The following is a 22,599-nucleotide window of genomic DNA, read 5'->3' on the forward strand; positions in this document are numbered from 1 at the left end:
TATACTGAGTGATGCTTAGATATCGGCTTAGTAAACCAGATTTGTGTCACTGCCCCTGGTCTGTCTGCTGATGGTTTGGGACCATCCTATTACAGCCCTATTTCTAATATCCAAGCCGTCTGGTCTGCACCACACACCTGGGACAGTCTCCAGCATCATGTACATGTATTAAGCACTCAGCAGTTGGTTTAATGCATAACCCTTACTGTCTTGGATGTTCACTATGATGTACTGCATATTGCATTGTTAGTGTGATTAGGACTGCAGAATATATTTCCATCATCAATATTAGGTTCTTACTAGTTTACAGGCTCAGTATGTATAAACCCTTATAAATGGAGTGATTCTTACTATTCCCTCTGCACAGTGTATTTTTTGTTTTCTGTTTGTATGTGATGCCATCTCCTTTTTTTCAATTATGTCCTTTTTTTAAAATAATTGTTAAATCAAAATCAATACTTTTTAGTCACTATTTTGCATTTGGAGGATCCTTTTTTTTCTTATTGGTTCTTCGTAATGCAGGAGGCAGCGCCATACCTCCAATACACCCAAAGTTACAGGCTGGGGGTGCGATGGCGGTAAATCAATCCCTCACTGCACTAACCCTAGCTTATCTAGGGTGAACACAACTATCTGACCCTCATATAGACCTGATCTTTATTCAAAACTACAAGAACATATGAATATTAAAAATTAAAAAACAGGTGCCTCATGACTAGAGACCCCGGAAGAAGAATAGGCGAACTCTCAAGAATCATACATTTTGCATATTAATTATATTTTGACCGGGCGTTGGCATTTTCATTCTTGTAAACGTGGACGAATTTCTGGATATCACTTATTCCTCTGAGGCCTGTGTGGCTTTTTAAACAATGTACTATTTGCCTTTTTTGCTTTTCATGTTTGCACTTGTGAACCTGTTGACGCTATTGTCATTTAACCAATGATTCTTAATAAATAAAACATTGAAAAAGAAAAGAATAGGCGAAACTCGCGTCGGTGTGGGGAGACACAGGAAGGGTCCCGCACTGACATTGATTCCAGGTAAAAGCATATATACTGCAATCTTGCATTTGGATGATGGTATCTCTCTATGTATTACATAGGCATGCGTTTGTATTGTAGGTATGCACTTGCACCAATACTTCCTATATATTTGAGAGGCCTGTACATGTGAAGTATACGCATAGAAACACTTTAACTAGATTATTTACTTCTTAAGGCACCGAGCCAGATTTGGCTAGCTTCTTTTTGTCCTGCCCTGTATTCTAAGGGTACCGTTACACCTAGCGATGAACCAGCGATCCCGACTAGCGATATGACACGGTCAGGATCGCTGGTGCATCGCTGGGTGGTCGCTAGTGAGCTGCCACTCAGGCAGATCTCATTAGCGACATCGCTGGGGACGGGGATCGCTACTTACCTGTCAGACGCGGCGATCCTGCGTCCTCCCGCCCGGCTCCACGCGTTGCTCGTCGTCACAGCAGGAAGTGGACGACGAGAAATGATCCAGCAGCTTCTTGCGCGATCAGTGATAACCAGCGGGGGAGCCGGTCGGAGGTAAGTATCACATGCAGCGATATCGCTAGCAATATCGCTGCAACGTCACAAAATCGGTGACTTTGCAGCGATATTGCTAGCGATATCACAGTGTGTAACGGGGGCTTAAGTATGATTAGCAGATACACTGCAAGTTTGCATTTGGGATGAGAATATCTTTTTCCTTATCTTATATGGGCATGCTGTTGTACTTTGATGTTCCTTAATGCTTTTTATATATCTGAGAGACATACACACACACACACACACACACACACACACACACACACACACACAGTGCCTTGTGAAAGTATTCAGCCCCATGAAACTTTTCAACCTTTTCCCACATATCATGCTTCAAACAAAGATACCAAACATAAATTTTTGGTGAAGAATAAACAATAAGTGGGACACATTTGTGAAGTTGAACGAAATTTATTGGTTATTTTAAATTTTTGTGGAAATTCAAAAACTGAAAAGTGTGGCATGCAATATTATTCGACCCCTTTCACTTAATACTTTGCTGCCCCACCTTTTGCTGCGATTACAGCTACAAATCACTTGGGGTATGTCTCTATCAGTTTTGTACATCGAGAGACTGAAATTCTTGCCCATTCTTCCTTGGCAAACAGCTCGAGCTCAGTGAGGTTTGATGGAGATCATTTGTGAACAGCAGTTTTCAGCTCTTTCCACAGATTCTCGATTGGATTCAGGTCTGGACTTTGACTTGGCCATTCTAACACCTGGATACGTTTATTTGTGAACCATTCCATTGTAGATTTTGCTTTATGTTTGGGATCATTGTCTTGTTGGAAGACAAATCTCCGTCCCAGTCTCAGGTCTTTTGCAGACTCCAACAGGATTTCTTCAAGAATGGTCCTGTAATTGGCTCCATCCATCTTCCCATCAATTTTAACCATCTTCCCTGTCCCAGCTGAAGAAAAGCAGCCCTGTTGTGAATTCTCTTTCTGGCCTCCCTCTGGTTATTACTGAAGGTAGTGGAGCTGGTCAGATTGACAGAGGGGTTGAGAGTTCTCTTTCTGGGCTCCCTCTTGGGCTCCCTCTGGTGGTTACTAGAAGTAGTGGAGTTGATCTGATTGACAGAGGCTTGCCACCTGATAATGAAGATGACGATTGGAGATCTGGGGTTTCAGATTGGCATTTAAGACAGCCGACTCCCTCTATCCCTGCTGGTGATTTTCTTCCTGTGCCTCCTGAGGTCTGATGTCTCCTGCTCTGTCCCTGCATGTTCAGCTAAGTGGTTCATTTGCTACTCTGTTTGCATTTGATCTGGTTTCATCTATCTCTGCTTTGTGCGGGTCAGCCAGCTCCGGCTGGGGCTGTGCTGAATCACCGCCCATATGTTACTGCTTGTGCCAGTTTGTTTTGTCCCCTGTTATATTGGTCTCTTTTTGCTTTGCTTTCAGACTATACCAGAGTGCTGATATAGTGGGGGCGAAGTCGTGCGACTTCATTTTTGTGCATCAGATGTGTTAGACTTTTGCTGTTTTTTTTGCGTGATTGCAGACAGTGTCTTTCCTTTCCTGTCCTGTCTAGTCAGTGTGGACCCCATCATTTGCTCAGTCTATTTTCCTGCCTGCGTTTGTGTTTTCATCTTCTTAGTTAGCTCTCCGGCTGTGCCGAGGCGTTTACGTGAATGTAAAACTACACGAGAGGCGCTGCCGCCTTTCGAACGAACTTCTGAAACCATGCAATGCGATAGGGTTTTGTCTATGGCGCAACGGGTCAGGAGTTTAGAAGGCGTAATAAGTTGTGTTTTTTCTGTGGGGACGCTTCTCATACTATTTCTGTCTGCCCTAAATGAGAAAAGCATTTTGCTCACACATTTGCGGTGGGCAGTGTACAGCCTAAGTTCCTTTTGGCTATTACCCTGATCTGCTCCTTGTCTACATTTTCCGCTAAGGCTTTTGTTGATTCAGGAGCAGCATTGAATCTGACTTGGACTTTGCTAAATGTTGTGGTTTTCCCATGATACCCCTGCAGACTCCTATCCCTTTGAGGGGTATTGATGCTACTCCTTTGGTGGCGAATAAACCCCAGTTTTGGACCCAGGTGATAATGTGGGTCGCCCCGGACCACCAAGAAAATTATTAATTTTTGGTGTTGCACAATTTGCATACTATTGTTCTGGGTTTTCCTTGGCTGCAAACTCATAATCCTGTTTTGGATTGAGAATCTGAGTCTGTGACGAGTTGGGGTTATCAATGTGTCCTTAGTGACACTCCTGTTTTCTCCACCTCTCCCCAGTCCCATGATATTCCTGACTATTTGGCTGATTTTTCTGATGTATTTAGTGAGAATAAGTCGGCGTCTTTGCCTCCTCATAGGAGTTATGACTGTGCAATTGAGTTAATGCCCGGGTGTAAATTTCCCAAGGGTCGGCTTTTCAATTTATCTGTACCTGAACATGATGCTATGCGATCTTATATCAAGGAGTCGTTGGAGAAGGGTCATATTAGACCATCTTCTTCACCTTTAGGTGCTGGGCTTTTTTTTGTGGCCAAGAAAGATGGTTCATTAAGGCCATGTATTGACTATCGTTCCCTTAACAAAATCATAGTTAAATATCAGTACCTGATTTCTGATTTATTTTCCAGAGTTAAAAGTGCCTGTTGGTTTACCAAGCTTGACCTCAGGGGGGCGTATAATTTTATTCGAATCAAGCACGGGGATGAATGGAAGACGGCGTTTAATACTCCGGAGGGACATTTTGAGTACCTGGTGATGCCTTTTGGGCTCACTAATGCCCCTTCTGTCTTCCAATCTTTTATGAACGATATTTTCCGGGACTTTGTGGATAAGTTTTTGATCATTTATCTGGATGATATTTTGATCTTTTCCAGTGATTGGGATTCTCATGTGGAACATGTCCGGACTGTGTTCTGGATTTTGAGGGAAAATTCCCTGTATGTTAAGGGATCGAAGTGCCTCTTTGGTGTACAGACGAGTTCATTTTTGGGATTCATTTTGTCCCCGTCTGCTAATGAAATGGACCTGGTCAAGATACAGGCCATTTATGATTGGGTTCAGCCCACTTTTTTGAAGGCTCTCCAGAAATTTTTGGGTTTTGCTAATTTCTAACGTAAATTTATAAGTAATTTTTCTGGTATTGTAAAACCACTGACTGATTTGACTAAAAAGGGTGCTGATGTTGTGAATTGGTCTCCAGAAGCAGTTTTGGCATTTTAGGAGCTTAAGCGGAGATTCACCTTGGCTCCGGTTCTATGGCAACCTGATGTCTCACTCCCATTTCTGGTGGAGGTAGATGCTTCTGAGATTGGTGCAGGAGCCGTTTTGTCCCAAAGAGATCCGGTGACTTGTAAGATGAATCCCTGTGCCTTCTTTTCTCGAAAATTCTCCCCATCTGAACGCAACTATGACGTGGGGAATCGGGAATTGTTGGCCACGAAATGGGCATTGGAAGAGTGGAGACATTGGTTGGAGGGAGCTAGACATCAAGTTGTGGCCCTCACCGACCACAAGAATTTGATTTATCTTGAATCAGCCAAGCGCTTGAATCCTAGACAGGCTAGGTGGGCCTTGTTTTTCACACGTTTTAATTTTGTGGTCTCTTTTCTTCCGGGCACTAAGAATCTTAAGGCGGACGCCCTTTCTAGGAGTTTCTTTGCGGATTCTCTTGATGTGACCGAGCTTACAACCATTCTAAATGAGGGTGTAGTTCTTTCCGCCATTTCACCCGTTTTGAGACGTGCCCTGGAGGAATTTCAGGAGGACAAACCTGAACGTTGCTCTATGGGAAAATTGTATGTCCTTGACCAGTGGAGGAAAAGAGTGATGTCTGAAATTCATTGCTCCGCTTTGGCTGGTCATCCAGGTATTTTTGGTACCAGAGATTTGGTGAGCCGGTCTTTTTGGTGACCTGCCTTATCTCATGATGTCAGGAATTTTGTGCAGTCCTGTGGGACTTGTTCTCCGTCCATGCCCTGTTCTCGTTCTAGTGGGTTGTTGATGCCCCTACCGGTGCCCAGGAGGCCATGGACCCATATTTCAATGGATTTTATTTCTGATCTTCCTGTCTCTCAGAGAATGACTTATCTGGGTGATCTGTGATAGATTTTCTAAGATGGTCCATCTTGTATCACTCCCAAGGTTGCCATCTTCTTCTGAGTTGGTGCCCTTGTTTTTACAACAGGTGGTTCGGTTGCACGGGATTCCAGAGAACATTGTGTCGGACAGAGGAGTCCAGTTTGTTGCCAGATTTTGGAGAGCTTTTTGTTCCAAACTGGGAATTCAGTTATCTTTCTCCTCTGCATTTCATCCTCAGACCAATGGGCAGACTGAGAGAACAAACCAGACTTTGGAGTCCTGTTTGAGATGTTTCATATCTGCTGATCAGGATGACTGAGTCTCATTTTTGCCCTTGGTCGAATTCGCGCTAAACAATAGGGCTAGTTCTGCCACTTTGATGTCGCCCTTTTTCTGTAACTTTGGGTTTCATCCTCGATTTTCTTCAGGGCAGGTGGAATCTTCGGCCTGCCCAAGTGTGGATTCTGTGGTAGAGAGAATGCAGCAGATTTGGGAACGATTGGTGGATAAGTTGTCCCAATCTCAGGAAAAGGCCCAACGGTTTTCCAACCGGCATAGGACCATTGGTCCCCGGTTTAAAGTGGGTGATATGATATGGTTTGATTGTCTTCAAAGAATATTCCTATGAAGGGGGGGTACTGTTGTGAATTCTCTTTCTGGCCTCCCACTGGTTATTACTGAAGTAGTGGAGCTGGTCAGATTGACAGAGGAGTTGCGAGTTCTCTTTCTGGGCTCCCTCTGGTGGTTACTGGAGGTTGTGGAGCTGATCTGATAAACAGAGGCTGGCCACCTGATAATGAAGATGACGATTGGAGATCTGGGGTTTCAGATTGGCATTTAAGACAGCCGACTCCCTCTATCCCTGCTGGTGATTTTCTTCCTGTGCCTCCTGAGGTCTGATGTCTCCTGCTCTGTCCCTGCATGTTCAGCTAAGTGGTTCATTTGCTACTCTGTTTGCATTTGATCTGGTTTCATCTATCTCTGCTTTGTGCGGGTCAGCCAGCTCCGGCTGGGGCTGTGCTGAATCACCGCCCATGTTACTGCTTGTGCCAGTTTGTTTTGTCCCCTGTTATATTGGCCTCTTTTTGTTTTGTTTTCAGAATATACCAGAGTGCTGATATAGTGGGGGCGAAGTCGTGCGACTTCAGTGTTTTTTGTGCATCAGACGTGTTGGACTTTTGCAGGGTTTTTTGCATGATTGCAAACAGCGTCTTTCCTTTCCTGTCCTGTCTAGTCAGTGTGGGCTCCATCATTTGCTCAGTCTATTTTCCTGCCTGCATTTGTGTTTTCATCTTATCTCACCGACAATATATGTTTGGGGGCTATCTATTCCTTTGGGGGTCTGCTCCGGGGCAGTTTAGATTTCCCCTTTCTTGGTTTAGGCTTAGTTAGCTCTCCGGCTGTGCCGAGGCGTCTGGGATCATCGTAGGTACGCTCTACGGCTACTGCTAGTTGTGTGGATAGGATCAGGGGTCTGCAATCCGCTTAGTTACCAACCTCTCTGGTTTTCTGTGGCTTAGCCTGGGCTTGCTTTCCTCCTCGGTAACCCATTCATAACACAGCCCCAAACCATGATGCTGCCACCACCATGTTTGACAGTGGGGATGGTGTGTTCTGGGTGATGAGCTGTGTTGCCTTTAAGCCAAACATATCATTTGCCATTGTTGCCAAAAAGTTCGATCTTGGTTTCATCTGACCAGAGCACCTTCTTCCACATGTTTGGTGTGTCTCCCAAGTGGCTTGTTGCAAACTTTAAACGACACTTTTTATGGATATGTTTGAGAAATGGCTTTCTTCTTGCCACTCTTTCATAAAGTCCAGATTTGTGCAGTGTACGACTGATTGTTGTCCTATGGACAGACTGTCCCACCTCAGCTGTAAATCTCTGCAGTTCATCCAGAGTGATCATGGGCCTCTTGGCTGCATCTCTGATCAGTCTTCTCCTTGTTTGAGATGAAAGTTTAGCGGGACGGCCGGATCTTGGTAGATTTGCAGTGGTATGATACTACTTCCATTTCAATATGATCGCTTGCACAGTGCTCCTTGGGATGTTTAAAGTTTTGGAAATCATTTTGTACCAAAATCCGGCTTTAAACTTCTACACAACAGTATCACCGACCTGCCTGTTGTGTTCCTTGGTCTTCATGATGCTCTCTGTGCTTCAAACAGAACCCTGATACTATCACAGAGCAGGTGCATTTATACGGAGACTTGATTACACACAGGTGGATTATATCTATTATCATTAGTCATTTAGGACAACATTGGATCATTCAGAGATCCACAATGAACTTCTGGCGTTTGCTGCACTGAAAGTAAAGGGGCCGAATAATATTGAACACTCCACTTTTCAGTTTCTGTATTTCCACAAAAATTTAAAATAACCAATAAATTTCGTTGAACTTCACAATTGTGTCCCACTTGTTGTTGATTCTTCACCAAAAATTTACATTTGGTATCTTTATGTTTGCAGCATGATATGTGGTTGAAAAGTTCCAGGGGGCCGAATACTTTCGCAAGGCACTGTATATACTGAAGCACTTTATTTAGGTAATTTTTATAAAAAAAGACATTGAGCTAAATCATTTTGCATATTTATGGTCAGCTTTTTTTCTTAGGAGCTTCCTTTATTTGAGTGATGTGTTAATTTATCCTGAGTTTTTCATTACAAATTAAATAATTTCATGGATAAAAAAATATTGCCGCTGCATCTCTTGTTGTCATGAGGCACCTGTTTTTTTTTAATGTTCATATGTTCTGGTAATTTTGAATAAAAATATTATGATTTTTCAAGTATAACTTTTTTCCAAATTTTTTTGGAATCTGGATTATGTGTTAGATACGTTGATATGGAGTTTTTGAATGTGTGGTCGAACAGGTTATGGGCTAATAGGTATGTCAAAGTAGGACATGTGTAGCTGACGCGCGTTTCGCTGGAATACCGGCTTTTTCTAAGAGCGGGGTCAGCCGCATTCTCTGGCTTTTTCTGCATATTGCCTTGATTGATGGGCGGGCTGACCATTATGAAGCTTTCTAGGAAAATATTGTGTATTCTACTGTGGCTGTATCTATTTAAAGGAAGGGAGATTTCACATTTAACAAATGTCCCGCTTTGCAGATCAGGTGTATAATTATTTTTTAATATATATTAATACAAGTTATACATTTCATTCACATAACTAATCCCCCTTCCTCTATTACTCACTAGCTGAAGAGCCCGGTGTTGCCTGGGCATAGTAACCAACTGTAGTTAGTTTTATCAAATTATAATGATTATATTGCGCATAAAAACCGTGCATCTAATCCTATCCTGTGTGATACTGACTGCTGAGCCGTGTATCTAATCCTATTCTGTGTGATACTGTCTGCTGAGCCATCTATCAAATACTATTTTGTGTGATACTGTGTGCTGAGCTGCGTATCTAATCCTATCCTGTGTGATACTGTCTGCTGAGCCATGTATCAAATACTATTCTGTGTGATACTGTGTGCTGAGCTGCGTATCTAATCCTATCCTGTGTGATACTGACTGCTGAGCTGTGTATCTAATCCTATCCTGTGTGATACTGACTGCTGAGCTGTGTATCTAATCCTATCCTGTGTGATACTGACTGCTGAGCTGTGTATCTAATCCTATCCTGTGTGATACTGGGCTCCCACTGCAGTCTGTGTCAGAGGGTGGTCTTTGTTGGCACGGTAACAAATTGTGTTATTTCCAGCTTTACAGAAGGACGATAACACCATAGAAATTATAAGAATAATAGTCCTCAGTTACCACAACTGTCTACAAAGAAAACTGTTGCTGATAGCAACCAATCACAGCTCATTTTTCATCTTTTAAACAGCTCTGGAACAGCGTGGCGAGTTTTGAGTGGCGACTTTTGTGTTTCGACTTTTATGTGGCGAGGTTGGTGTATGTGTGGTGAAATGTGTGCTGAGGGTGGTATATGTGTTGAAGCACGTGGTAGTGCGTGGCGCATTTTGTGTGTGTGTTCATATCTCCACGTGCGGTGAGTATCCCATGTCAGGGCCCCACCTTAGCAACTGTATGGTATATACTCTTTGGCGCCATTGCTCTCATTCTTTAAGTCCCCCTTGTTCACATCTGGCAGCTGTCAATTTGCCTCCAACACTTTTCCTTTCACTTTTTCCCCCATTATGTAGATAGGGGCAAAATAGTTTGGCGAATTGGAACGTGCGGGGTTAAAATTTCACCTCACAACATAGCCTATGACGCTCTCGGGGTCCAGACGTGTGACTGTGCAAAATTTTGTGGCTGTAGCTACGACGGTGCAGATGCCAATACATACATACACTTTTTTCCCATTTTGTAGATAGGGGCAAAATTGTTTGGTGAATTGGAATGCGTGGGGTTAAAATTTCGCCTCACAACATAGCCTATGACGCTTTCGGGGTCCAGATGTGTGACTGTGCCAAATTTTATGGCTGTAGCTGCGATGGTGCGGATGCCAATCCCGGATATACACACATACATACAAACACACCCACATTGAGCTTTATATATTAGATTAGTAAAAAAAAAAAATATAGGCTAACACTTGCCCTGTCCTGATATTCACAAATTTGTGAAATTACTTTTGGGTGGCGGACCTCTGCTGCTCACCTTTGTACTTCTCAGTCCGCCGTGATGCTGCTCTGACGACATTGCATTAATATATATTTTGAAAAACAATAAGCCAGTTTAATACAATCAGCATAGAACTATGAACTGCTGCTCGTCATGGAAGTACTTTCCAAAGACAATACAAGAAAAATATTATCCAACTTCAATATGCGGAATTTCATAAATAATTTTTTATGTAACTTACCTTTGGATCTGAGACATCAAATGTTCTGCAAGTATTCCTAAAGATAAAAGATGACATGTAATCGGATTATTACATACATTCTATCAGTTTAATGCTTTCACTGCCAACACAAGGGCTGGCGATTAAAGGCCAGAAGTTAGTTTCAAATCACATCAAGCTCTATGAGCAATGTTAAGATGCAGCTCGTTAAAAAGGAGAAATGGAGCAGAAAACAGGGATTTTTGTGATAACTCACCGTAAAATCCTTTTTCTCTGAGACGCTCATTGGGGGACACAGGACTGTGGGTGTATGTTACTGCCGCCAGGAGACTGACACTAAGTGAATGAAAAAAAGGTTAGCTCCTCCTCCGCAGTATACACTCTCGCCCTGATTGCCGGCAAGACCAGTTTGGTGCAAATGCAGTAGGAGATGAAAAACATAGACAAAACAAACCTTAATGCAGGTAACAACATGTCTAGAAAGACCCACCTTTTATCATAAATACAAATTAACAAACAAAAAAAAAAAGAGCCAATTGGCTAACAGGGTGGGTGCTGTGTCCCCCAATGAGCATCTCAGAGAAAAGGATTTTACGGGGAGTTATCACAAAACTCCCTGTTTCTCCTTCACCTCATTGGGGGACACAGGACTGTGGGACATCCTAAAGCAGTCCCTGGGTGGGAAGTCGACTCACCGGTCCAAGCTATATGCACCTCCTGTTTAAAGGTGCACCACCACTGCTTCGAGAATCTTTCTACCCAGGCTCGCATATGTGGAAGCCTGAGTATGGATATTGTAGTGCTTCCAGAATGTGTGCAGACTGGAGAAGGTTGCTGCTTTGCCTACCAGCTTCGCTAAAGCCTAGTGCTGAAGAGCCCAAGAGGCGACCACCGCCCGAGCGGAGTGTGCTCTGATCCCCGCTGGAACAGGTGCGCCTCTGATGCGGTAAGACTCCTGCATAGCCAAACAAATCCACCTGGTTATCGTCGATCCTGAGGTCGCGAGTCCATTCCTGCAATCCTCGGGAAGCACGAACAGCGTGTTTGTCTAACGAAAGGGTGCCGTCCACAACACGTACTTCCTGAGAGATCTCACTAGATCCAATGTATGAAGAGCCTTTTCTACCCGGTGTACCGATACTGGGCAGAAAAAAGGGCAAGACAACATCCTCAATAAAGTGAGATGAAGAAACGACCTTTGGCAGAAAAAAGGAGGAGTCTGCCTGAGAACCACCTTATCCTTGTGGAAAATCAGATACAGGGTTCGACAGGATAGAGCCGCCAGCTCCGAGACCCATCTAATTGACGTTATAGCCACGAGGAACACCACCGTCCAGGAAAGGTATGCCAAAAAGACACCCTGTAGTGGTTCAAGCGGAGCTTCCTGCAGACCGCTTAGGACCAGGTTAAGGCCCCAGGAGTCCAGAGGGACCCTACAGGGAGGTATCAAGCGGGAGACCCCCTGACTGAGGGTCTTTACCTGAGGATTGGTAGCAACCTAATGCTAGCAAAGGGCGGATAAGGTCAAAATCTGTCTCCTGAGGGATCTTGGCGCTAAACCTGAGTCTAGGCCAGACTGGAGAAGAGCTACAAATGTTAAGAATGGAGAATCTCAGTGGAGGATAACCACGGTCCCTACACCGTGAGAAGAAAACTTCCCAGGTGTGGTGATAAACACGTGCTGAGGCGGACTCCCGGGCACTAACCATTGCAGCCACCATCTTTCGGCCAAACCCGGCCTGGGCCAGGATCCAAGATTCAACGGGTAAGCCGCCAAACACAGGGCCTCTGGGTTCTGGTGGTAGACCGGGCCCTGGGAAAGTATGTCTGGGGGCTCTGGCAGCCGCCAGGGGATGTCGACGAGTAGCTGCACTAAATTTGCGTACCCTGTCTGACGAGGCCAATCTGGGGCAATCAGTATTACTGGAACCCCCATGCCTTGAACTTCCTGAGACCTTCGGAAGCAGTGGAAGCGGACGACACAGGTACGAGAGGTGAAAACTGGTTCTATGTAATGACCAACGCGTCCACGGTGATTGCCAGTGGGTCCCGGGACCGAGTGACAATCCTGGCACCTTGGCATTTAGCCTGGAAGTCATCAGGTCCACTTCTGGGGTTCCCCAATGTTGGAAAATCTGTTGGAAAAAACTCAGGATGAAGTGGCCATACCCCGGACGCGAGACCCTGCCAGCTGAGAAAGATCGCCGCCCAGTTCTCCACGCCCAGAATGTGAACTGCAGAGATCATAGAGTGATTTCTCTCGGCCCAGCAAAGGATATGCTTTGCCTTGAGCATGGTTGCCCTGCTGCGGCTGCCCCCCTGATGATCTATGTAAGCCCCTGCCATGGCATTGTCTGATTGAATTCGGACAGGGCGTCCTGCCAGGAGATGATGATAAGTGCTGCAAAGCCAGCCGAATCGCCTGAATTTCTAAAAGGTTGATCGGGAGGTGTGATTCCCAAGGTGACAATATCCTTGGGCTGTGTGGTGGCGAAATACTGCTTCCCATTCGAGGAGACTGGCGTCGGTCGTGACCATCAACCAATGGTTCGAAGGAAAAGGCTTCCCCTGTAGAAGGGAGGGACTCATCGCCCACCATCTGGGAGCCTGTCTGACCGGTGCGGACAACCGGCACTGGTGGTCGAAGGAGAACGGGCTTCTTGTCCCAAGCTGCCAAGCGGGCATGCTGCAAGGGACGAAGATGGGGCTGGGCAAATGGAAGAGCCTCTATTGCTGCCACCATTTTCCCTAAGACCTTCATGCCAAACAGGATGGTACGGGAGACCGGCTGGCGAAATGCCTAGGCTCCCTGCCGGAGTGCTAGGGCCTTGTCCCGAGGGAGAATTTCCAACCCTCAGGAAGTGTCGAAGATCATCCCTTGAAAGGAAATTGTGTGAGTTGGAATAGTCCAAGTAGCCCTTTGATCTTCAGAAGTTTTCATACTACCTATCTGATCTTACCTAATTAAGGATTCTCTCTTCAAGCTCATTGTTTATTGAAATATTGTGCTTTAAACTGTATATAAATAAGGTTTCTTCAAAAAATTTTGTCATATCAGCCTGATGAAGGGACATAAGCAGTCCCGAAAGCTTGCTTTGTAACATCATTTACTATTATTTGTTAGCCATTAAAAGGTATCATACCCACAAGATTCCTATTTTGTTTCTCTCACTGAGAGCACTTTATATATTTTTTTCTACTGGCTAACACGGTACCAAACCACTTTTTTCGTTTTGGAATAGGGGAAAACTTCAAATTCACCAGCCACCTTCGGTGGAGAAGTGTATCCAGCGTGATGTTAACGCTCTCTTCGCAAGACTGAAAAGATGGGCCCTTGACCAGGAGGTCGTCCAGATAAGGCCAGATGATTATGCCCTGGGCATGCAGGATGGACATGACGGCCGCCATGACCCTTGTGAATACCCTGGGGGCGATGGCTAGCCCGATGGATAAGGCTGTGATGCAGATTGCTGATGGCAACTGTAAGTGCCTTTGATGCGAGGAAAAAATGGGGATGTGCTGGTAGGCACGGTGGCTCAGTGGTTAGCACTGCAGCCTTGCAGCGCTGGGGTCCTGGGTTCGAATCCCACCAAGGACAACATCTGCAAGGAGTTTGTATGTTCTCCCCGTGTTTGCGTGGGTTTCCTCCCACACTCCAAAGACATACTGATAGGGAATTTAGATTGTGAGCCCCATCGGGGACAGTGATGAAAATGTGTGCAAACTGTAAAGCGCTGCGGAATATGTTAGCGCTATATAAAAATAAAGATTATTATTTTTATTATTATAGGCGCCTTAGATGTCGATAGAGGCCAAATATTCTCCCCCTTTTCCATGGCAGGTATGACCGAGCGGAGAGACGCCATCCGGAAATGTCTGATCTTGACAAAAATCTGTTCAGAAGCTTCAGGTCCACAGAATGAGCCTTACAGTTCCGTTTTTTGTTTTTTTTTTGGGGGGGGGGGGGGACTTCAAACGGGTTGGAGTATAAACCCTGAAATATCTCTTTTTCCGGTAGGGATGATCACTCCACTGTGCCTGAGAGACTCGACGGCTTCAAATAAGGCGCATGCCCAGGTTTCAGATTTGGGAGGCCGAGACAGGAAAAATTGTTTGGGGGTGGTTGATAAATATTATCTTGTACCCTGAAGACACCAGCTCTCCCGCCCATGCGTCTTGTAAGACGGTGAGCCAGACATGATGAAACCAGAGCAGGCGCCCGCCTACTCTGCAGGTGTAGACCGTAAGTTCCTCCAGTCATTCGCCGTGAACCTGTGGGACCTTGATCCCCCTGATTTCGTCTGGTTAGAATGAATCCTCCCCAATGGGTTGGTTCTATATGAGATCTGACGATCTCTGCCCTAATTGGGCCGACATGAACTGGCAGTCGAAACCGTGTTTGAAGCTGGTGACGGAATGGCTGCTTAGCCCCCTGTTGTGGGAGAAAGTTGCTTTCCCCCCCCCGTCGTGTCGGAGATAAGCTGATCTAGCTTCTCACTGAACACTCTGATGTTCTGTTAGGGCAAAGAAGCTAGGGATTTCTTGGAAGTTGTTGGGTAGGCTCGTCATGTTCTCAACCATAGGGCTCCCCTGATTGAAATCGCATTTGCGGCAGCCAGTGCTGCGCGGTTAGCTGCATTCAAGGATGCGTTAATCAAATAGCCTCCTGCCAGGACTATCTGATTCGCGATCTCAGCTACCTCCAACAGTAGGTCGAGGCTCTGCAAAGCAGCATTTGATGACTCTGACCAGGAAATCATGGCCTTGGCTACCCACGTTGCCATGCAAGAGGGAGAGAGGGCTGATCCTGAGGCCTCAAACATCAAGCGCGCCCGGCTCTCTACGGAGATGGTCAGTGAGATCCTTATTATAAGAACCGTTAGGTAGGGATAATCGGGTTCTTGATACCAACCATGATAAGGGTGGATCTACCGATGGGGGCTCTGCCCACTTTTCATGGAGTTCAGAGGCAAACGGTTATCTTGCATCCAGTGCCCCCTGTCATGCGAAGCGTTTATTTGGCCACTCCCTGTGACATTGCACTATGTCGTCAAACTCTGGGTGAGTCTATGAGTTTGAATGACACCATATGACCTGAGGACAAGGTGGACTCAACGTCAATACCCAGGGTTTGGTTGACGGCCTCAATGAGACTGTCAACTGATTCCTGGTAGCCAGATGCATCCAAAATGAGGGGCCCCTCCGAATCGTAATCCGAGTTTTGCTCGCTGTCAACCCCTGGAGAAGGGGAGCGAGAAGCTGCGCTCATAGATGCTGAGGCACCAGTCGGGCTGGGTGACACTGTGTGGGTTCGTTTCCCCCGCGTCTGCCTAGAGTGAGAGCGGCCCCTGCAGGCCGGCGGCTCCTGCATGGTCGAGGATTTCTCCAAGACAGGCAAGTCGCTGTCCCTGCCCCTATCTGGGGCCTAAAGGGACTCAATTGCCCTCATTAGTGCTGCCATAGACTGCGACAAAGACAGAGTCCATTCCGGGGACTTGGTTGCAGGGAAGAGCTCCTGGGCGCGTTAGGAATCGCAGGCTTCGTCTGGCACGGCCTCAAGCTGCTTAGCGGCTGACATCTGACGAGAGCAGTCACATTCAGCCTAGAATGGCCGGTGGCACCATAACTCTCTGTGCCTGCGGAAAAGCGGGCTGACAGGAGGTACATGCGGCAATTAGCACCGTATGAGGCTTGGTCCTCTGGACCTTGGTGCCCGGGTTTCCCTGCTGGCTGGAATGGCCTGCGGCAGTGACGCCATTAGTATAGCTGCTCTGCTGGAGGGGGTGAGGGGGTAGCACTAACCCACAGTCCTGCGCCCCTGAGCATCCTGAAGTGCAGCAGGAGGGGTCTGGGCTATCCCTAACTTCAAAATTCACACCTCGCAAGTGGGCAGGCCCCCCGGAAGTAGGCGTGCTTGGGGGCGTGACGTCCGGCCGTGGCCTAGCACAGGCCGAAGCCAAGGCCTAAATTTACAACCCCGACCCGAGGACACGGGGGGCGGGCCGCCGGAAAATGGGCGTCAGTGGGCGGGACTCCCGCCTGCGGCCTAGGCAAACTAAGAGCCGGGGAAAAAGTTCCGGCATCGGCCGGCGATGAAGAGGCCGGGGAACAGCCGCTGGTGCTGATCTTGCAGCGGAAGCTGCGCCGCACAGGAGCAGGACCTCCACAGGAGCCCTCCCAGCCCACCCTCGTTCCATGCCCACTGTCCTGATCGCCTGGAGCGCTTCAGCTGCCAGCCTGTCAGGTGTGTGTGGGAGGAGAGGGGGGCTATGTACAGGACGGTGCAGGCACCCTGGCTCCATCGTTCCTTACTAGAGAAGAGGAGAGGGACCGTCCGCCTCCTTCCATCACCGCAGCATTGGTGATGCAGTGGGGGACGCACGGACTGTACTTGTGCCTCTGTACAGCCTAGGGTTTCAATACCTCAGGGTGGTCAGTGCTGAGTCCGGCATCATGTCCCACATTGCAGGAGAGTATATACGTGGAGGCGACACTCGCACGTGCTCGCCCGTTGATGGTTTGGGGAGATTGGACCATTTCAATAGAGTCCGTCGCCCCTGTCTCATCTTCATGGAAAGTAAAAAAGAAAAAAGTCTTGGGAAAAAGACCAGACGTGTGCCTCCTACAGACACTGAGCATGAACTGGTCTCGCCGGCAATCAGGGCGAGGGTGTATACTGCAGAGCAGGAGCTAACCTTTTTTTCATTCACTTAGTGTCAGCCTCCTGGCGGCAGTAGCATACACCCACAGTCCTGTGTCCCCCAATGAGGCGAAGGAGAAAATGTTATTTTATTTAATACCCTGCAGTAAGTAAATAGTAAAGTACATGTAAACAACAAGGGATACTTAGAGGACACCATTTTTTATCAAAAAAGGGTAAAAACCATCCCACCAATATATGTGTACTCAATCAGGATGGTCCTATTTGTAGAATTTCACCGCTCTGTGCCAGCATGCCTCAATAGCAGGACCCAGACCTCACTGTAATGCACCTGCCTGTGCAAAGCTATATAGATAAGATGCACAGCTCAAAAAGGGGAGACCAGGCCCCTGTATGTATAGAGTACAAGAGACTAAAGAAAAAAACAAAAACATGTTGACATAAGCGCAATTTGTTTGTGCACATTCACAGAGTGGCCATTATCAGACAAAACCTAGGAGAAAAACATAAAAGCAAATACCCCACAGGTAATGAAATAAATAGTAGTAGTACATGTGAATAACTTAGTTGTCACTAACTTTTATCCAAAAAGCTTAAACGCCATCACATCACAACAAGGTGTATCCAATCAGGATTGTCCTACTTCTCGTATTTCACCTATTTCATCTCTTCCCCTCTATTGAGGCCTGCTGGCATATAGAGAGATTAACCCCCTTAACGACCAAAGGTAGTTTTGGTTTTGCATTTTCATTTTTTGCTCCCCTTCTTCCCAGAGCCATAACTTTTTAATTTTTTGGTCAAAAAATGGCCGTGTGATGTGATGGCTTGTTTTTTTGTGGGAGGAGTTGTACGTTTGAATGACACCATTGGTTTTACCATGGCGTGTACTAGAGAACGGGAAAAAAATTCCCAGTGTGGTGCAATTGCAAAAGAAGTGCAACCCCACTGTTGTTTTTGTTTTTTTTCCTGAGCTGCCATTATGATTCTGTAGGTCATTACGAGTTCATAGACACCAAACATGTCTAGGTTCTTTTTTATTTAAGTGGTGTAAAAAAAAAAAAACAATTTTGTTACGCCATTTAGCGATTGGGTTAATTCTTTTTTTATATTGATAAGATCGGGTGATTCTGAACTTGGCGATACCAAATATGTGTAGGTTTGATTTTTTTTTTATTGTTTTATTTTGAATAAGGTGAGGGGGGGGGTGATTTGAATTTTTTTATTTTTTAAATTTTTTAAAAACATTTTTGTTGTATTTTCTGGATGCTTCAATAGTCTCCATGGTAAACTAGAAGCTGCACTTGTCCAATTGTCTCTGCTACATAGATGATTAGATCGCCTGTATGTAGCAGAATTACTCACTTGCTATGAGCGCTGACCACCGGGCAGTGTTCATAGCAATCCGGTGCAATTTCCGATGTGCTTGGCGAAAAGTGCAAGTTAAATGCCGCTGTCAGAGTTTGGGTTAACAGCAGCGGGTGGATTGCGATTACACCTGCGGCTGTTAGGAGACACATGTCAGCTGTTCAAAACAGCTGACATGTGCCAGAAAAATGTGGGCTCTGCGTCGGAGCCCACATCAAAGGGAAGGATTCCGACATCGGCGTACTATTACGCCCAACTTAGGAAAGGGGTTAAAGGGAGCCTGCCTTCAGGAACAATGGTATTAGCCTGCAGATATGGGGTTAATCTGCAGGTTAATAGCGTTACTGACCTGCCCGGGGCCTGCACTTAGCCGAGAACTTTGAGAAGACAATGAGAATTGTTCCTCCTGGCAGCATTCGGTTTCAGCCATGGGGCGACACTGGCGCTGGTTCAATCACCGCGCTGAGAATACACAGCAGCTGCTGTAACCACATCCCGGCGCTGCCGAGTGAGTGTCGGGGACATGGTTACAGTGGCCGCTCTGTATTCTCAGAGCGGTGGCTTAACAAGCACTGGCACACCCCCGTAACTGAAACCGAATCCTGCCAGGGAGAATAAAGTTAATTTTCTCCCTGCAGCGTTCAGCTAAATGCAGGAGTCGGGCAGGTCAGTAACACTATTAATCAGCAGATTAACCTCATATCTGCAGGTTGATAGCGTTTTTGCTAGTGACAGGTTCCCTTTAAATACTAGATAGAGGACCTTCCTGATTGGGATTCATCTTGTTGCGGTGGGATGGCTTTTACGCTTTTATGATCAAAACAGTATCAACTAAGTATGCTATGTTATTCACATATAAACATACTAATCTTATACAGGAAAGATGTATATCTTTGTACCGTGTTAGCCAGTAGATAGAAAAATATTCAGGATTGAGAGTCCTCAGTAGTTGATACCTTTTAATGGCTAACTGAAAAGATGGTAACACATTGCAAGCTTTCGAGACTACTCAGGTCTCTTCACCAGGCTAGACTAATACAACATCTGAAGTCACATATTTATGCACAATACAGCCTAGAAAAAATGCAATAGATAAGACAAGTGACGTGAAGCAGAACTATCAATATGGGAGAGGGAGAAACATAAATATAAACCAATGTCCAATGGTCCAATGTTTATATTTATGTTTCTCCCTCTCCCATATTGATAGTTCTGCTTCACGTCACTTGTCTTATCTATTGCACTTTTTCTAGGCTGTATTGTGCATAAATATGTGACTTCAGATGTTGTATTAGTCGTAGCCTGATGAAGAGACCTGAGTAGTCTCGAAAGCTTGCAATGTGTTACCATCTTTTCAGTTAGCCATTAAAAGGTATCAACCACTGAGGACTCTCAATCCTGAATATTTTTCTACTAATCTTATAGTCACTGCACTATATCCAGATTAAGAAGTGTTTTTCAAAGTTTATAAAACAAATAACTTTTTTTTTAAACAGCTCTAAAAACATGTAGCTGCAAACAGATAAAATAAGGTGCCTCAAACCAAACACATATATAAAGAGAGGCAGCTTAGAGCAGTACGCATAAATACACAGAAAAATACATGTGTGAGATACAGTACAGTACATGAAATATCGGCTACCTCAAAGCAGTTACTGAAATGCAGTCATGAAATATATCCACTCTTATGATAGTCAAAAACACAGCTACTAATACATCCATATGTATATATGGAGACTGATCCACATTACCATCTATCCAAAACATAGAATCTCAATCTACATTATGGATTCAGCCCACGTATATAAACCTATTATATTAAACTGCACGTGCAGAGAGAAATACGATGCTTATGCTGTGCAGTAAGAAGGACATAAAACACTGACAGACCTGTCCTCCACACTGCCAAGTGCCGTCCGTGTATCACAAATGCTTATACTAATAAGAAGGGTCCAGTACCCCATGCTGCACACATATTACCTGGGTCTGTGCCGCACAAAAAAATGTGCTGCCAAGTGACACGCCGAACCTCCTGAACCCCCAGGAAGAAGCACTCGCGAAACGCACGTCGGGGTCGGGAGGTTCAGCGTGAAACTTTTCAGTTATAATCTATATAACTGTTTAAGTTAAAAATTAGCGTGACTGATCCTTGTTTCCCCTTGGCATCAAAACGGTGATGCGAGTCATGCACACGCTGGAATGGTGGTGGGGTCTCACGCATTTATTAGCCCACATAATGAAAGCATGTGTGTAACAGCAGTCAGCTTCCTCCCAGGACACTGTGCTCAATAAAGTAAAATGGTTCCACTCAAATCCAAAGAAATATTAAGAATGTACAATAACCTACTTTCTTGAAGCTGAACAAACATGCACTGCTGCTCTGTCGGTGACATCGTTCTCACTGAGACTCCACAGTCTGTTCTTCCTTGAAGTCTTATCCACAGCAAAGATGAGCTGCAAGGAGAAAAAAAGGTGAAGGATTGTGCGCTATACACCAAGCTTTTCCAGCTATGATGGTTAGATAAAGTTACATACCACATACTATTTACACGGGATGTGCACAAGTAGAAAGATAGCTGGTTTCTTTCAGAAAAAATGCCGCCCGAGACTCAAATTGCAACTCAGCCGCACTGCCATGAATAGAGCGGAGCTGCAATACCATGGGCAGAGTTTGAGCCATTTCTGAAACAAAGCAGCAGTGCTTTTCTATCCCTGGACAAACTCTTTAAAGGCAATGTGTCGCTAGGTTTTTGCTACCCCATTACAAGAGCAGCACGATGTAGGGGCAGAGCCCTTGATTCCAGCAATGTATCACTTACTGGGGCAGCTTGCTGCAGTTTTGATAAAATCACAGTTTTCCCTGCAACAGAGGTGCCAGTTCTCTGAATGCTGAGAAGTTGCCGACACTACTGATTTTTTTGCCATTTCAAGCACTGGAATTGTTCGCATTTTCAGTACATTTTATGACAAAATGAATGGTGTCAATCAAAACTACAACTCTTCTCACAAAAAGCAAGCCATCATACAGCTGTATGGACAGAAAAAAAAACGTAATGGCTCTAAGGGGAGCAAAAAAACTATGAATAAAAATGAAAACTGCTGTGATTGGGATTCTCCACAATAGACATTTATGGAATAATGATCGGATAGGTCTTATCATTGAGATGAGCAGGAGTTAACCTTGACCAGCTTACCTTTCTCAAAGTACTTTGGGCGTCCTTAGAAAGCTCCGGAGATGTTATAAGGAATACGCCAATAACCAAAAGGCCACCAGGAAGCATCCGATTTACCTAAGCATACCGAACATAGAACCTCATTATGGTATCCAGTCAGAGAAGTTGTCACGTTTCCATAATTCTTTCTCTATGATCAATATAGTCAGTAAAGTTATGTTCTGTATTAATTATGGACATTCAGATGATATTTACTTAAAAAAATAACAATTTTTTTAAATGGCTTTTAGAACTGGATGGAACATGTCGAAATCCAGCATGCTAGGTCTTTCTATACTTTGACAATGGGGACACTTGGGGGGGTTTCTACATACATTATATTGTCCCCTGACTTTGATCTAATGTGTATGGTTGTCTTAAGAATTAATTCAAATTTGATTTTTGTTTTAATTTTGCAATTGATCTAAATGAGTTAAAAACTGATCACAAATTCAACCCCAATTCCAAAAAGAAAACAAGAATGCATGGACTTGGAAATCTGCCACAACCAAAATTAATTCTCACCAGAACATAAAACACAGATCAGAAGGTGAATGACATTATTCTATTTCATTTAAAAAAAATTAAGCAGTTTAGAAATTGATGGCAACAACACATCTCAAAAAAAAGTTAGGACAGTGTTAACAAACGGCTGGAAAGGTAGTGTTAGTAGTGAAAAACAACTGGAGGGTCAATTTTCAACGAAGTCAATTGGCTGTGTAGAAAATGAGCAGGTTAGAGAGGCAGAGTCTCTCAGAAGCAAAGATGGTCAAAGGTTCATCGATTTGTGAACAACTGGGACTAAAATTTGTGGAACAATTCCAGAATAACGTTCCTTAATGTTAAATTGCAAAAATCTCGAATATATCATCATTTAAAGAGCAATCCAGAAACAATGCCGTCTTCTTTGGGCCAACACTTATTTAAAATGGAAACCTGTTCTATG

At 44.9% G+C, this 22,599-nt stretch overlaps 1 protein-coding gene across 3 annotated transcripts in view; it reads right to left on the reverse strand.

Moving 5' to 3' along the window:
- ODR4 (odr-4 GPCR localization factor homolog) overlaps positions 1-22,599 on the reverse strand; it is a 103,333-nt gene that overhangs the window by 62,079 nt on the left and 18,655 nt on the right. For all 3 annotated transcript variants that reach the window (XM_073582547.1, XM_073582548.1, XM_073582549.1), the window contains exons 4-6: positions 21,636-21,731; positions 20,789-20,895; positions 10,437-10,473 (exon numbers count right to left, since the gene is read on the reverse strand). In XM_073582547.1, coding sequence (XP_073438648.1) covers positions 10,437-10,473; positions 20,789-20,895; positions 21,636-21,731 — 240 coding nt within the window. The remainder of the gene's footprint in view (positions 1-10,436; positions 10,474-20,788; positions 20,896-21,635; positions 21,732-22,599) is intronic.

Source organism: Dendrobates tinctorius, unplaced genomic scaffold (assembly GCF_039654945.1).
Source record: "Dendrobates tinctorius isolate UK_male_01 unplaced genomic scaffold, ASM3965494v1 ptg000072l, whole genome shotgun sequence".
In the NCBI taxonomy this organism is placed as follows: Eukaryota; Metazoa; Chordata; class Amphibia; order Anura; family Dendrobatidae; genus Dendrobates; species Dendrobates tinctorius.